This window comes from Ceratotherium simum, chromosome 20 (genome assembly GCF_057802395.1).
Source record: "Ceratotherium simum simum isolate JZ-2026a chromosome 20, ASM5780239v1, whole genome shotgun sequence".
Lineage (NCBI taxonomy): Eukaryota > Metazoa > Chordata > Mammalia > Perissodactyla > Rhinocerotidae > Ceratotherium > Ceratotherium simum.
Window position 1 is genome coordinate 33,656,542 of NC_141919.1, and position 16,395 is coordinate 33,672,936.

The 16,395-nt window shown below is 36.1% G+C and overlaps 1 protein-coding gene across 11 annotated transcripts in view; it reads right to left on the reverse strand.

The window, feature by feature from the left end:
• The window catches only part of MPDZ (multiple PDZ domain crumbs cell polarity complex component), a 157,108-nt gene that overhangs the window by 90,116 nt on the left and 50,597 nt on the right, over nt 1-16,395 (reverse strand). For all 11 annotated transcript variants that reach the window (XM_087444589.1, XM_087444594.1, XM_087444591.1 and 8 more), the window contains 7 exons: nt 16,096-16,305; nt 15,503-15,642; nt 14,666-14,879; nt 13,563-13,691; nt 12,532-12,741; nt 9,583-9,697; nt 9,168-9,256 (listed from right to left, as the gene is read on the reverse strand). In XM_087444589.1, coding sequence (XP_087300715.1) covers nt 9,168-9,256; nt 9,583-9,697; nt 12,532-12,741; nt 13,563-13,691; nt 14,666-14,879; nt 15,503-15,642; nt 16,096-16,305 — 1,107 coding nt within the window. The remainder of the gene's footprint in view (nt 1-9,167; nt 9,257-9,582; nt 9,698-12,531; nt 12,742-13,562; nt 13,692-14,665; nt 14,880-15,502; nt 15,643-16,095; nt 16,306-16,395) is intronic.

Genomic DNA, 16,395 nt, shown 5'->3' on the forward strand with positions numbered 1-16,395 from the left:
CCCTTTTTCTAGGTCACGAATGACAAAATATTTGAAAATGCCTCTGCGATCTTTCCAACTACATGTATGACCATATCATCCCAAACCTGCCTTCCACAGAACACCGTTGGGACAGTGTTCTGAATTCTCCACTTGACTTAGAATGGCTCGTGTCACCTGTCCCCACCTCCCATCACCAACCTCCTCCTGCATGTTCCTGCCTATTACTCTGACCCCTCCAGCCCCAGAGGGCTCATTTCTATCCTTCTGACCTGTAGTGTTCCCTTCAGCCAGGAGGTCTCCACAAGTTCTGTTCCCTCAGCCAAGACTCTGTGGACAGCCCACTCCAGCCCATGCTCTTTCTCATCTGTTCACTTAGGAAACACCTATAATCGCTTTATATCTCAGTTCAACAGTTACTTCCACATAAGCTATCTCGATGTCCCTGACTATAGGCAAAGACCCCTGTTACCATTTCTCGTTCACAGCATTTATCAGAAGTTTAATTTTACATTTTCTGTCATTATTTAGTTTATGCCTATAGTCATATGTCGCTTAACAATGGGGATACGTTCTGAGAAATGTGTCATTAAGCGATTTTGTCATGGTGTAAACATCATAGATTGAAATTACACAAACATAGATGGTATAACCTATTACACACCTAGGCTACATGGTACTAATCTTATGGGACCACCGTCATATATGCCATCTGTTGCTGACTGAAACTCACTGTGCAAGACATGACTGTACATGCTCCAAGAGGACAGGGTCTCTGTGTTACCAAAACACAGTGCTGCCTGCACAGTAGATCTTCATCCCAAATGGGAATACAGAGCCATTGGCTCACGTGTCAAATATTTATTTGTAAATTACCTTTTGAAATAAATAAATGTAGATTATAACATCTTATTTTTAAAAATCCATAAAATAACAATGAAAACAGTTTGGAAAAGTGAAACAAATTTAATGTTGAAATTCAAAGTCATTGATATTCCTTCTGAATTGTGAAATGGCTATTAAAAGGCTGTGTAAGTGTCATGCTTTTCTAAGCACAGTGCTAGCCACATTGGGCACTCAAAATATTTACTAAACGAATGAGAATTACAATAAGACCTAGATCAGTGGTCTCCAAAATGAAGCACCTTTACTACAGAGGCTTCTGAAAAAATATAATAAAACTTCTAATTAAACATATTTTAAAATCTCATTTGTTTCATTTATATATACACACACATACATAATGTACATATTAATTACATATAAATATATAAAACAGATATAATACATACATAAAACAGTATATATCATATATGAATATATAAAGATTAGGAAAGAGGAGGAGGTAGAAAGAAATAATTTTTTTTTTTTACTGATGGAGATATTCAATAAAAGATCTAGAGATCCCTGATCTAGATGATAATCTTATACTCTGCGGGTTCCTTAAACCTTGTATGACACTTCTGAGGTAGACAGCAACTTGAACAAAGGTGTCTAACTCGCTGCCCTTTCCTCCTACCTCCACCTTGTTGATTTCTTTTTGGAAAAACTACTAAAAATATAACAACAGAGAAAAGACTGCAAGAAAACTGCAAACCAAGGAAGAATAAAAGTCCCTACTCCAGTAACTTGAAGGAACTTCTACTAGGAATGGTCTGGACTTGACCAGATTGAAGGCAGGCCAGCTGAATCCCCATATGTGAGGGAATAGCTTGTCTGGTCTGTAAGAAGAAACTTCAGTAAAAACCCAACAACAGCCCCTCATTAAAAGGAGGCAGTCAGATGGCACATGTGGATCCTAACCAGTGATTCCAAGAAATACACAGTGCTAAAGGGCACACCAGGCTGGGAGCACGCAGCAACGCGGAACTACATATATGTAATGAAATCACACTGTGCACACACACGCATAAACACACAATCCCAACTAACTCCTGGCTACACCACAAAGAAAACAATCTCCCAGTACACAAGGGCAACGTTCCCCATTGTGATGCTCTAGCAGTGGTCTCCTCTCTATTCTATTACTCTACAAATTAATTCAGTGAAGTTGAGTAAATTTAAACTCTCCCCTTCCTTCTTGGTTAATTCCTGACTCATCTGGACAAAACCTACACAATCTTCAACAGAACTCATCTCAACTCCCCTTTGCACAAGCACAGTTCTTACTGAGAATAATCAAAGGTTACAAGATATAGAACAAAATACCACAGTCCAAAAGAAGGTGCTTGTACCACAGCATCAATACAAACATCTTCCTACGAAACTGTTACTGCAGTTAACAGGAAAAAAAGATATTTTCTGAAACTTCCCTTCAAAGGGATTCATATTTCATTGTATTTATGGGAATAGGGATTATAGCCACAAAAAAGAAACAAATAATCTACCAAAAAAGAAAAAGGGAACTGCTACAACGAAGACAGTCAGCATGATTTTAAATATTACAAAAACGAAGTCAAGAAATGGAAGACAAGAACATGCAATTTTTCCATATTTCAGAAGAAAAGGATAAACATATAAAAATGATTTGAGAAATGAGACTGAAGACACAAAGCTGATTTAAGAAATCTAATATAATTGTGAAAAGAATTACAAGGAGAAAAGAATAAATGAGGAAAAATATAATCAAAGAAATGATTAGGAGGTAGGGAAACTCACCTGAGTCTACAAATCAAAGAGGTACATGAAAAACCAGAAAATAAATGGAAAAAAAAAAAAACAAACTAACACCTGGACATATCCTGGTAAAATTCTAGGATTTCAAAGATCAAAAGAAAAAAATCTACCAGCATCTAGGCAACAGAGTGAGCAGCTTATCCAGAGAATTTGCGGTAAAGAAATTACAAACCAAGAGTTTTATACTCAGTGTAACATATGTGAAAACGGAAGTTATGGTTGAGATGCTATGATTATTTATATCCTATACCAAAGTCAGTTGTGAGAGGGGCCATGATGCAGAAATTTAAACTAAGTGGTCAAGAACCACAATCTGTACAGATATAGGACACAAAAGGGCTGGGTCGTTAAAGGTTAGGAACAATTTAAGAGGAGGTTTGTTTTGTTTTTGTAGAAAGAGAAGAGAGATGCAAGTCCCCACCCCACCCACTTAGTTGTTTTGCCCTTCACCTCAAGTCAGAAGAGCTGTGTCACCTGTCGTAGAGGAGGATGCAGTGGACTGTGTCTAAACTCGATTGGGAGGATAAGAGAGATGCTGTTTAGTTGCCTTGACAGTGGAGCAAGGTAAATTCCTGTTACACTGGGAATTCCTGAACAACCTGACTTTGGGCATAGACCAGAAAACGGCCACACACATGAGCACGTTAGGCCCAATTCATTTTGAAACCTACCCAAGAGTACCCCTAGGGAATGACGGTACCCAAAGAGAGAATCTATGGAGTAGATTGCTGAGAAACCACGGGCCAAAAGGAAGAAGAGTCAGTCAGATGAAAAATCCACCATCTGTCATGGAAAATTAAGTGAAATATCTCCACTAGTATCTCCCAAGAACCCAAGAAGGAACCCTAAGAGACAGTTAGTTTTAAACACACAAGGCTCACTCAGCATAAAGCCATCTTACAGCAGTACCACTCAAGGATGAAATGTCTCATCGTCCTTCCTTTTCTCCCTTCTCTTATCTTTTACACTGGTAGGGTCAGAAATCACAATAAGAAGGTGAGGGAGGAAAAGAAAAGCCAGGTAGGAAAGGACAGACTGGAGAGTACATGCTCTATTCACGAGCAGCCATGAGTTTATGCAGGCTTCTACTAGGCCAGGGTGTAGTTTTGAAATTAAATTTTTATTTAGGATGGGAAATACTTAATTAGGATGGGAAATATTTAATTACTAAATTGGGGCTGTGTCTGGCAATTCTGATTGGCCATAGGACATTTTACTCTCTGGGAATAATGTAAGTCATGGGGGTTACCTAAGATTTCTTGCAGGGGAAAGGGAAGATCCTTCCTTATTGAAAATTAAAACAGACAGTTGATGACAAAATTTTAAAAGTTGTTGAGGATTATCCTCCCTAAGTCTTCCTTGTGCAATGTTCTCTGTTATCCCCAGCCAAAGTGTCAGTGTGCAAAGGCAAAAGAAGAGGTTCTCAGAAAGAAAAGGTTCGGAAGGTCCACTAACACGTTCTATTTCTGTAAAATTTACTCAAAACGCTCTAGATGACTGAGAAATTGATCAGGTTTAAAATTCAAATTAAGAAAATAGTGGCATATGAGATCCAGTGCTGAGTAATAAAATAAGTAAAATTCAAATCTAAATACTACTACTACAGCAAAATCAAATGTTTCACGTCTCAGTCCATAAGACATATAAAGTAATGCATTTGTTTGTAATAGCAAACAACTCTGAACAACATAACTGTCCATGAATAAGGGCTGCTTAAATATATTACAATAGATCTATATGTGCTGATATGACTACGCCTCCCAGGTATAGTTCTAAGTAAAATAAAAAATAAAAAGGTATAAACAAATATAATATGATCCCATTTAAATATAGATACATGGAAATTTCCTGAAATTTTAAACCATAAACTATGAGTAGTGGTCTATACGAGAAGTTTTTTTTAACTATGTTCAAATTTTATATTCTTTAAACCTCAAAGACAAAAATTAGTCTAAAGTGAATGAACATGTTATTTACTCTCAGGGTATTTAAGAAAAGGAGAAAAATCTCAACTTTGAGATTCCACAAAAAAATTCTTAAAATGCACAGAATTCAGGCTGCAAGTTTTCACCTGTAATAGATTTTTATTGCTCAACTGTTTAAAAACTCTAAAAAAAAACCCAAATTATACGATTTTGTCTATTTAATAGTAATAAAGTTCAAATATGTAGGGGAAAAAAAAACACGTCTTTCTTTTATTTTCAAAACTCGATGACTTGAATCTAAAAATATATTCCTTACCCAAATGTCAGACATAGTACTAGCACAGAAGACATTGCTATAATGGAATAATCACGGGCTTTTAAAGCTAGACTTCGGTTCAAATTTCTCAGTATCTTCAATATGGCAATAATGGTACCTATTTCCCCAAAATTACACTGCATGGCACTTCGTAGTGGGAAGATACTCAGAAGCTGGTATTGAAACACTGAAACATGAAAACCCCAAGCATTCAAAGGGGCAGTTTCTGTTTAATATAATTACACTTATCATACATATGAGACAAGGTCACTGAAGCCTAAATCAGGGCCCCAGCCAGCTCTGGTCCCTCATTATCACAGGAAGAGAATTAAGATGTGGCTTCAGACCCAATGGTACCACAGACAAAAGTGCAGTGGAACTGGGTGCAACAGCAGCAAACTCCTTATGTGTTATCTCAAGGAGAGATTCAACATCCTCATAATGTGCAGTATAGACACCACAATTAACAGGACTAATTATACAAGAGAAATGTTAGTTGGAACAACTCAAAACTCCCAGCTTCTTAGCACCTCAATCTAGCCAGCAAAGTCCTCTCCAACACAGCCTATACCTACATATACAGAGAGAGAACTTGAGCCTACTAACAAAGTCACAGAATATCAAAGGCAACATCTGATGCCCTTCCTTATTTACATGCTTGTTTAATAATTTTTTAATCAGTCATAACTCCATACTGCTTTTAGCAAGGATCTGTGTATATCAATTTAAAAAGAATGAGTATATGATTTTATCTAATGACAAGTTTGGTCAATTTTTTTAAAAAACCAAGAGTCCTCTTATCAAATAATTCTTATATAGAATACCAATATATAAAGTCAAAAAAAATGGAATCATTCACTCTATTCCCTGTCCCTGTAATGACTTTAGTGAAACCCTAGAGGTCAATGGAGCATTATCTGTAAAACAGGAATCCTGCAACAAAATAGTTTTAATGTTATAAAATAACACTTCCTCAAAATAGTAAGAAAAAATTTCTTAATCTTCTCACCACCTCAACAATTACAAAATAAAAACAGAATGTAGCTCCAAATAGCTGCTGTCAAACAAAAATGGAAAAAAAGACAAAAATAGTTGTGAAAATGCAACCAGCGTGAAGAACTTTACTACCAATATCTCAAAAGTCCACAAGATGGTGATATTTTGCACAAAATTAATGCATGATCCAAAGCATTGCACAATGTTCCCTAAGAGTTTGAGGTGCTTCTAACTTGGAAGAGAATGTTGCTAAAAACTAAAAATCAGAACACTGATGACAGTGAAGACAAGTGATTTTATTGAAAGGAAGAAAACACTGCAGAAGGGGGCTTCCACTTTTGAGTCAACAATTTCCTTTATCACTGACTTTGCCTAAGCAAAATTATATTTCAGGTTCCACTTATATAAGAATGAGAATAATGACAAGTTTGGAGGGAAGCTTTTGTGAGACTCTTTCACATGTGTAATTATTTCAGGCCCTCAATAAATATCTGCTTAATTAATTTGGCTTATGTGCCAAATATTATACCAGATGGGTAAATTAATTAAATAAATTACTCATTTGGTTTTCCTAAAAATCATACAAGGGAAGTTTCCTTATCCCAATTTTGTAGGTAAAAGCAGTTTGCTAAACAATTAAACATAGAGTTATCATATAATCTAGCAATTCCACTCCTAAGTATATACCCAAGAGAAATGAAAACACACATCCACACAAAAACTTGTACATGAATGATCATAGCAGCATTATCCATAATGGCCAAAAAGTGGAAAAAACCCAAATGTCCATCAACTGATGAATGGATAAATAAAATGTGGTATACCCACACAATGGAAAAATATTCAGCTATAAAAAGAAATGAAGGATTGATACATGCTGCAACATAAAAAAAATCTTGAAAACATTATGCTAAGCAAAAGAAGCTAATCCAAAAGGACCACATATTGTATGATTCCATTTACATGAAATGCCCAGAACAGGCAAATCTATAGAGATAGAAAGTAGATTGGTGGTTGTCTAGGGCTGTGAGGATAGGGGAGTTAGGGACTGACTGCTAATGGGCATGGCGTTTCTTTTTAGGGTAACGAAAATGTTCTAAAATTGTAATAATGGATGCACAATTGTGAATATACTAAAAATTACTGAATTATACACTTTAAGTGGGTGAATTGTATGTTATGTGAATTATATTTCAATAAAGCTGATTTTTTAAAAAGCTTTCTAATGGATTAAAATATACAGCTTAGGGAAAAAAAAGAGTACATTAGCTATGTTTTCAATTTTGTGTGTGTGTGTGTGAAGAAGATTGGCCTAGAGCTAACACCTGTTGCCAATCTCCCTCTTTTTTTGCTTGAGGAAGATTGGCCCTGAGCTAACATCTGCACCCATCTTCCTCTATTTTGCATGTGGGTAGCCGCCAGAGCATGGCTTGTCAAGCGGTGTAGGTCCATGCCCAGGATCTGAACCTGTGAACTTGGGCCACCGAAGCAGTGTGCCACACTTAACCACTACGCCACTGGGCCGGCCCCCTGTTTTCAAGTTTAATTCAGTATCAGATACGGATTTAGAGTCTGTATCTATCCACTCTCTCTCCCGCCCTTTCCTCCAAAATAAAAAACGTAAAGCAGTTAATTTTCATTGTATGTTAAAATGGAGATACTGTGGGGAAAGCTCATTTCCAGGATATAGCCAGTTTAGGTGGTAAGTACAACTTGACACTTAGAGTAGAGTTCAAGAGGTTAACAAGTGTAGTTAGGAGTTTTATATAACTTAGCCCAAGAAGATTCAGGGAGTTGCAATGTAGAAGCAAAGGGCAGAGGTGAAGGACACCTCTATCTTTTTTTTTAAATTGTGGTAGAAAACACATAACATAAAATATACCATCTTAACCATATTTAAGTGTACAGTTTAGTAGTGTTAAGTACATTCACATTGTTGTACAACAGATCTCCAAAAACACATATTCATCTTGCAAAACTGAAACTCTATACTCATTAAACAACAGTCCCCATTTCTCCCTCCACCCAGCCCCTTACAACAACCATTCTACTTTCTGCTTCCACGAGTTTGACTACTTTAGATACCTTATATAAGTGGAAACACACACTATTTGTCTTTTATGACTGGCTTATTTCACTTAACGTAATGTCCTCAAGGTTTATCCATGTGGTAGGATGTGACAGAACATACTTCCTTATAAGACTAAATAATATTTCATTATATGTATATACCACATTTTGTTTATCCATTCATCCGTCGATGGACATTTGGGTCACTTCTTTGTCTTAGCTGTTGTGAATAATGCTGCTATGAACAAGGACTCTTCTATCTTAACATTCTACTTTCTTACTATTATTAAGATCCCAAGGGAACAACAGAGACTTAATTAAGCATAAACAAATACATATTAACAAAACCAACAATCTCCAAAACGTCTTCCAAAGAATATTAATATATGTTTAAGGAAAGAAAGAATCCATGATTACAAAAGTTTAGGAAACACTAAAGTGAAAAAAGTTTCTCTATTGTAGAACTTCTCAAGAGTCTTTGAGTTTTCAACGTGCATTGTGAATCCCTAGGAGACCATATCGCATGCAGTTTCTCCTAAACTTACTTGACCAGGATGCCCTTGGAGCAGATTCTCTAGGATTTGTGTTCTGAGGAGTAGTTAGGGCAGTCCAGTTTCCACTGAATGCTCAACTGAAAGTTGGACTCTTCTGTACACTGTCTTGACTAGCCATATGCTCAAAACATACTGATGTTACTATAATAACAATGATGGACTTGACCTAATTAAGGGGAGCTGGATCCGTTTATTTTATTCTTGTATATTCTTAGAGTGAAAAGGAGCCCTGGTCATGGAGCCAACAAAACAGTGCCATTCTGCTGATGTAAAAGAAAATGCACAAATTCCAAATTCAGATTGAAGTACACTAAAGGTTATGATATCTGATTTTTACCTTTGGAGTGCCTGCAACTAAAGTATAAGTATGACATTAATATAACAAATTCATTACAATCAGAAATCAGATATATCAGAAATTATTCACCCAGAAGTTCCACCCTAAAGGTTGACTGAGGTCAGTAAAGCTTCTATTCGATGCCCTTACTTTCACAAAACAATAAAATGGGTAATTGTAATGACAGCCTCGAATCACCCAAGTAAGCTTAAATTGGTATGGAGCTAACTGTAGTTCTCAAAACTGAGTAAACTACAAGAATGCATTTTTCAACCATGAAAATTAACAAAGCTATTATTAAATGTGTTACTTACTGCTATAATTTGGTCTCCAATTTGGATTCTTCCATCATGTTCCACAGCACTGCTCTTTGTAATGCTCTTTACAAAGATTCCTGAAGGTTCTAAGATTAGAAATAGGGTTTTTTCTTTTTACTATTTACTAAGCGTACTTCAAGAATATCCATCCTCCATTCTCTAAAGTCCTAATTTTGAACAAATATAAATCAACAAGCCACACAAACAAAATCACTAGAAGAAACTTAGGCTAGACAAAAAGACAATGTTTTGTCTGACACACACAATATCAGAGTCGCCTACATTAAATTAATACTAAGGAAGTTTCCAATCAGTTTATCCAACAATCTGAGAATACATAATGTTCGTAAGACAAAGATACTAGAGGCAATTGCCAAGTTAAAAAAAATAAAACATTAATGTTTAAAACTACCTAATTTTTTATCTCCAATATAACCAGCAATGGTAATTCCCAATCCTTGGACATTTTTAGTGAGTTCTACATCAAATGTCTCACTTTCTTCATTTTTTTGAGTAGAAGCATCAACCTAAAATAAAATCGATAAATAATTATGCAGAAAAATAGACATGTAAATAAACAAGATAAGTTCAAAAAGCTACAGACTTGAAATAAGATGATGTAATTAGGTATCACAGAACTCTGCTGGAGAATTATAGTAGAGATTACTCCTTTAATCTTGACAACATGGACTGAGCATCACATTTTTACTCAAAATGAATGTCAGCAGTAAAGTTGAACCTCCTCTTATCAGAAAAATACATTATCGTTGGGCCCGGTGGCGTTTTGGTTAAGTTCGCACACTCTGCTTCGGTGGCCCGGGGTTCACAGTCCGGATCCCGGGTGCAGGCCTACACACCACTCATCAAGCCATGCTGTGCCGGTGTCCCACATACATAATAGAGAAAGACTGGCAACAGATGTTAGCTCAGGGCCAATCTTCCTCACCAATAAAAAAAAAAAATACATTATTGTTTGTGTATACAAAATTTTAAAAATCAAATAGTTTCTTATTAACAAATTCTATTGTCAGAGATGGCTCATCTTCATTTTTGAAGGAGTCAGAAGGTTATACAGCGGCCGACCCTGTGGCGTAGCGGTTAAGTGTGCATGCTCCACTGCTAGCGGGCTGGGTTCAGATCCCGGGCGTGCACCAATGCACCGCTTGTCAGGCCATGCTGTGGCGGCATCCCATATGAAGTGGAGGAAGATGGGCACAGATGTTAGCCCAGGGCCAGTCTTCCTCAGCAAAAAAAAAGAGGACAATTGGCATGGATGTTAGCTCAGGGCTGATCTTCCTCACACACACACACACAAAAAAAGAAGGTAATACAGTTGAAAGAACACATGTTTTGAATTCAGATCAACAAGTTCAAATCTAGCTTTGCCACTTAATTTTTCTAAGCATTGTTTTGCTCAACTGTCTATCAGGAATAAGAATAAAAACAAGTCCAGCTAACATTTATTGAGCAGTTTCTATAATAGGCACTTGACATGTCTTAATTCATTTACTCCTTAGAACAAGCCTATGAGATAGGTACAATTACTGTCAGTTTTTCTCTGGGGAAACTGAGGAACACAAACTTTGCCAAGGACAAACAGCGAGCAATCTAGTAGAGGCAGAATTCAAATGCAGATGGTCGGGCTGCAGAGCCCCTGCTCTTAAATGCTGTATGCTATGTGAAATCCCTAGCAGAAGGTAAGGCCACAGTGTCCACTCAGGACATGTTGTTGCTATTACTATCTTAAGGTGAGAGTTGATTCTAACACCATAAATACGAGTTAATCTATCCTCCAGATATATTATTAATAGGCTGATGATTATTTTGAAAACCAGTGAAATGCACCAAAGAGCTATTTAAAATTGTCCCTTTGTTTTGTAAATTCAGGATTTAATATGAAAAGCTCTTGATAAGAAAAGTATGCCTTTCTGCATCGATTTCCTTCATTTCTGGAAGGATAGCTGAAAGAAGCTTCCTCTAACATGTAGACTTGTTATTAATTATATATTGGACTGAAGGGCAAGGCTCCCTGAATTAAGCATTAGTGGATTAGTGCAATAACTCATCAATAAGCTATTGGCATTATGTACTAACTAGCGTGGTGTCAGCAGATTCCACAGAGAACCCTGGGAAGATCACAATAGAATGAAGGCAAGGGTTCAAATGGACATGCAGGTTGGGGCTAGCTGGTAATGTTTTCCGATTTTCTTTAAGCAAACTCTATCTCACTGATAGTCCACCTAAATGAGATATAATTTTATAGTAAAGTTTGATTTATTTTTTTCATTGCACATAATTATCTGTGCAAACTTAGCAAAAGTTTAAAGTTTAGATAATTACAAGAAAATGACAGGATGAAATCTGCTTCAATTGAAACAAATGTGTTTTCTATTTTTAATAAGACTTATGCGAGTGCTATTTTAGAGGGTGGCAATTTGACTATCGAATGGTTTTAAAAGGGGCACAAGCTTCAGAAATGATGATATGCACAGAATAGATATGCTTCTAAGCTTTCAATTACATCAAGTGGTTTTCGGTATTGCATTCATTTATATATTGCTGAATAAAACGTTTTGTTTACCACAAAAGAATGCCATTTAAATACTTTCATAAACAAGCTTGCTTTCTTTTACTTCTTTCTCTTTGCAAAAAATAGCAACCAAACTCAATCCTAAAAACAACAGAATCATGGAAATTTCAAGTGTTCTAATAAAGTTTTAAAGGGCTTGTAGAGAAGGTTAGGATATTAACAAAAGGAATTTGCAGCAACTAGTTAGAAAAAAACTTTAGTAGAATAAATCATATAGATGTTTTTAGATCTATGAGAAAGGACTGTAGGGCTTATATTTGCTACAAAGCTTATCTGGAAATTGGGTGTAACTCTCTTCTTAAACACTGAAAGGCTTTAGTAAGCTGCATTCACCCCCACTAAGCCTGCCTTTATCTCCCTCTCCAAGAAAGAGACACTAAAAAGAAAGCTGTTGAAAGGAAAGATGGGAACTTATGGCCTACCTTACAGAGGGCCTTCCAAATAAGAGAAAGATAGAATTAAACATTTTAGGTATTAGTAGCAAATAATTAAAACATTATCCATACTTCAAAACATTATCCTCATAAATGTGCTGCTTAGGGAAAAAATGTAAGATAGCAATCTAGAATTTTTTAAGAACGTATTTTTCATCTGTTATACATTATTCCTAATTAATAAAATATTGGTACCAAAACATCACTACATTTGAATTTTGTTTCGTTGTTTAGCACTAACATATGAACATTAATAAGTCTATTTTCTAAGTAAACATCACTGTGATCTAAGTGCTATATTCCATGACTTTCCCTTTAACTGTTTTTACCTACTTACCCGCATCTCTGGCGTAGATGATGGGGATGAAGAAAGAGTGATGCCCAAAGAGGTGGGTGCTGTTGGTTCTTCTATGGCACCTCTCGCAATCATCAATTTAACTCTATTTCCACATTGCCTGAGGACTTGGGCTACTTGCTCACTGCTCATTCCTGCTAGATCTGTATCACCAATCTTTAGAATGTGGTCTCCACTGCATAATCGCCCATGCTGAATAAAAAGAGATTGATTAATCAGGTTATTATTATTTTAACTCTATTAGAGAAATCCTAAATGATGGAAAGGGAATAATAAAAAAATGGCAAAGGTATGAATTGCCAATCATGGGACATTAAACATGTGGTTGTAATTTTAACTGTCTTTTGAAGCATCCTAACATCATTCAGTGTAATATAAGCAACTGAAATTTACAAATATTCCTTAAATCAATAGTTAATATGAGCTTTTCAGTTTGATTTTTACCTACTAGATGCAAGAAAATATTAAGCCTTTCTGTGAATTTTTTGAGAGCTGGAGAAAAAAGACAATGTCATTAAGCAACGATGAAATATAAGTCACAGTGCAAATACGTATTTCTCAAAATATGGTATGAACCACAAGAAAGCACTGAATTATTACCACAATTTTCTGTCTTTCTATTTCAATTATAAACGTCCCTAAAGAACTCATTTGCACACGAAATCCTTGTAAGATGAAAATTCAGATAGAAGAGGGGAGTGAAAAGCAGTCTAATACGCCTCCATACAAGCACTATCTACTAGAACTTTCTGCAATGATGGAAATGTTCTGCACTGTCCAATCTGGCAGCTACTAGTAACATGTGGCTATAAAGCACTTTAGTCCAAAGAACTGTCACTTTTCAAAGATATTTCTCCCCAGGTCTAAGAAAACACCTTAGACACAGCCTAGCAAAACAGAAAATTCTAACTCAGCTACTTCGACATTACCTAAAGCCAAAGTTTCTTCTTTATAACAAATAATATAAAAGATGAAGCTATATAATTTGATAAAACAGCATAAAGGTAGCTTACCTGGTCAGCTACTCCTCCAGGCAGAATGGTTTTTACTATCACACCAGTTGCTTTTCCTCCTACAATGCCAAATCCCAGACCGGATCCATCATTCACCAATTCAATAGTCTCCACATGCTGCCAGTGAACCTGAAAACAATATGAATTTGAAAAAATCTAGGAAAAACTACAATTTTTATTACAGTTGAGTTTTTTGTGAATATAATTTTGTGCTTAGTATTAAACAATTGAGTTCAGACATAATAATGAGCCTTAACAATGTCCCTTTTATTTAGTACACTTCCCTTTTACAGCTATTGATAAAATCATTCTTGAAATTATCAATACATCATTATAGTGACTGTATTTAACCAGGTAAAGATAGGCACTGATTTACAAGATCCTTTGTAGAACTTCTTAAAAAAAAAGAAAAAGATCAAGGAAAAAACTGTCACCTGTTAAGAATGTCTACTGCATAATCCTCCCTTGCAGGATTCCAAATTAGATGACTTCTTAAAGTCACTAACAGCTAACTCTAACAATTCTAAACGTGTATAACAATTCTATAATTATAATTCTACAAAGCAAACGTCTATAGGGGCCGGCCCAGTGGTGTAGCGGTTAAGTGTGTGCACTCTGCTTCAGCGGCCCGGGGTTCGCAGGTTCGGATCCTGGGCGCACACCAACACACCACTTGTCAAGCTGTGCTGTGGTGGCATCCCATATAAAGAAGAGGAAGATGGGCACAGATGTTAGCCCAGGGCCAATCTTCCTCAGCAAAAAGAGGAGGATTGGCAATGGATGTTAGCTCAGGGCTGATGTGCCTCACAAAAAAAAAAAAAATTATCATCTGTCTATAGGCAGAGTCAATTATTTTAAAGGACTAATTTTTTTTTTTTAAGGAATGCTGTCACATAAAAAGACTACACAAAGAAAGTATACTTTTTAGAAGCCAGAAGCTTAATCATAATTAACTAACAAACATTCCAGGCTGGGAGAGAGATAAAAGAACAAAAAGGCAAAAACTCAAGACGTACAAAGAACCTAGAGGAATCGGAAACCTGTAGACAAGCAAAAGGAACTAGAAAAATGTTCTATTCCTTTTGAAAATCTTATGTACTCACCGGATTAGAGTGAGCTGAAATTGTGCTGGTCACAGATGGAGAACGGGAAACTATGGGGCTGATAAGTTGAGGCAATGAGCCTCTGGCAATAACTAGCTGGACATTATCTTTGGCTTTCTGCAGGATGCTGATAGCCTGCTGATGTGTAATTGTCTGATCAAGCGCCTGTCCATTGATAGCAAGGATTTGATCAGTTTCCTTCAATCTTCCATCTCTATCAAGAATGAAAAAAGTGGAAAAGATATCTGACAGCTCTCAAGAAAATGACAGCTTCTTTGGCATATATTTTCAGGTTATTTTTAATCCTATTTTATAATGTCCACACTTTTTAAGCTTTTTCCTGTGGTTTTACTTTTAAAAACACATCCTTTGGCTCCAGCCCATCTATCTCTAATCAACCCCTCCCATTTAAAAGCCCTCTCTTTTCAGCTACCCCCTCAACCCATACATTATATCTTGGATGTTCACATCTTCTACAACTGAAAGCAAAGTTGCTTAGATTATATTAATAAAATATAGCTCCCATTATCATGGGCCATTTGTATACTTTTCTATACAGTAATTTTAAAAATCTAATCAAAAAGAGCTCATTTAATAACAATGAGAATAATGTCCTACACAAATTTTTCTTTCCTCACTAAAAAGTGATTACGTTATGACTATATCTAAGCTTTTACGTAACGATGTTAATGACTTCTAAGAACCAGTTAATGACAGATTAAACTTGGACACTTGGTATTTGTATTTATTCATTTTTGCTTCTCTAAATTCTCCCAAGGTGATCAACACCGTCTTCATATGGTATCAAAAACAGAGAAGGCGCTGGGACAGTCTCACCTGTGAGCCACACTGCCCTCCTGGATCTCCTGCACAAATATGCCCAGTTCTCCCCGGTTCTCGCTCCTCAGGCCCACAACACTAAACCCAAGGCCTCCACAGGGAGGCTTGAGGAGCTCAAAAACCTCCACGTGGCGACCCTGTTCAGGAAACAAAGCAACAAATACAACGACAAGCCAATCACTGCACTCACAGTCATCTTATTAGTGGCATTATTTTGTTTAAAAAAAAAGAGAGAAAGAAATTGAAAACACATTTTCTAAGATAACGTTTATGACTCATCACCTAGAATGAGATATTTTATTTATTCTGAAGAATATTTCTGGAACAACAACATATAACACTCAGTTTAAAATGTGATAATAAAAAAGATGGAATAGAAAAATCTCTGAACCACCCGAAATCACACAAAATCTACTTCTTTTTCATTCCAATTTTTCAGATGTTATAAATGTCTTCATAAATAAGAATATATTTAATGTATATATTTAACACATATAATATAAATATATAAACATTCTTCAAATTATCCAGGACTTGATTACACTCTTACATCTCCTAGGTTCTATCATAACATGAAGAAATGTTCTTACCTGGGCCATGTTTTTGATCAGTTGATCAAATTCATCACAAGCAGGTTTCCCATTGATGTGTGGAATACCCAATCCTGTAAGTGCTTCCAGATTCCCATTATTTGGGGATGATAAAAATGACTCATTTTGCAGAGTAGGAATTACAGCTGGGTTGAGATGTGGAACGTGGGCATATTCGACACTTGAACTTGCCGAAGTTGCAGTGTTTACCTAAAAGTAATATGGAGATTATTAACAATTTTGACATCCATAAACTATTTCACAGAAAACACCCCAAGAGGGGTAATAATGAAGTACATA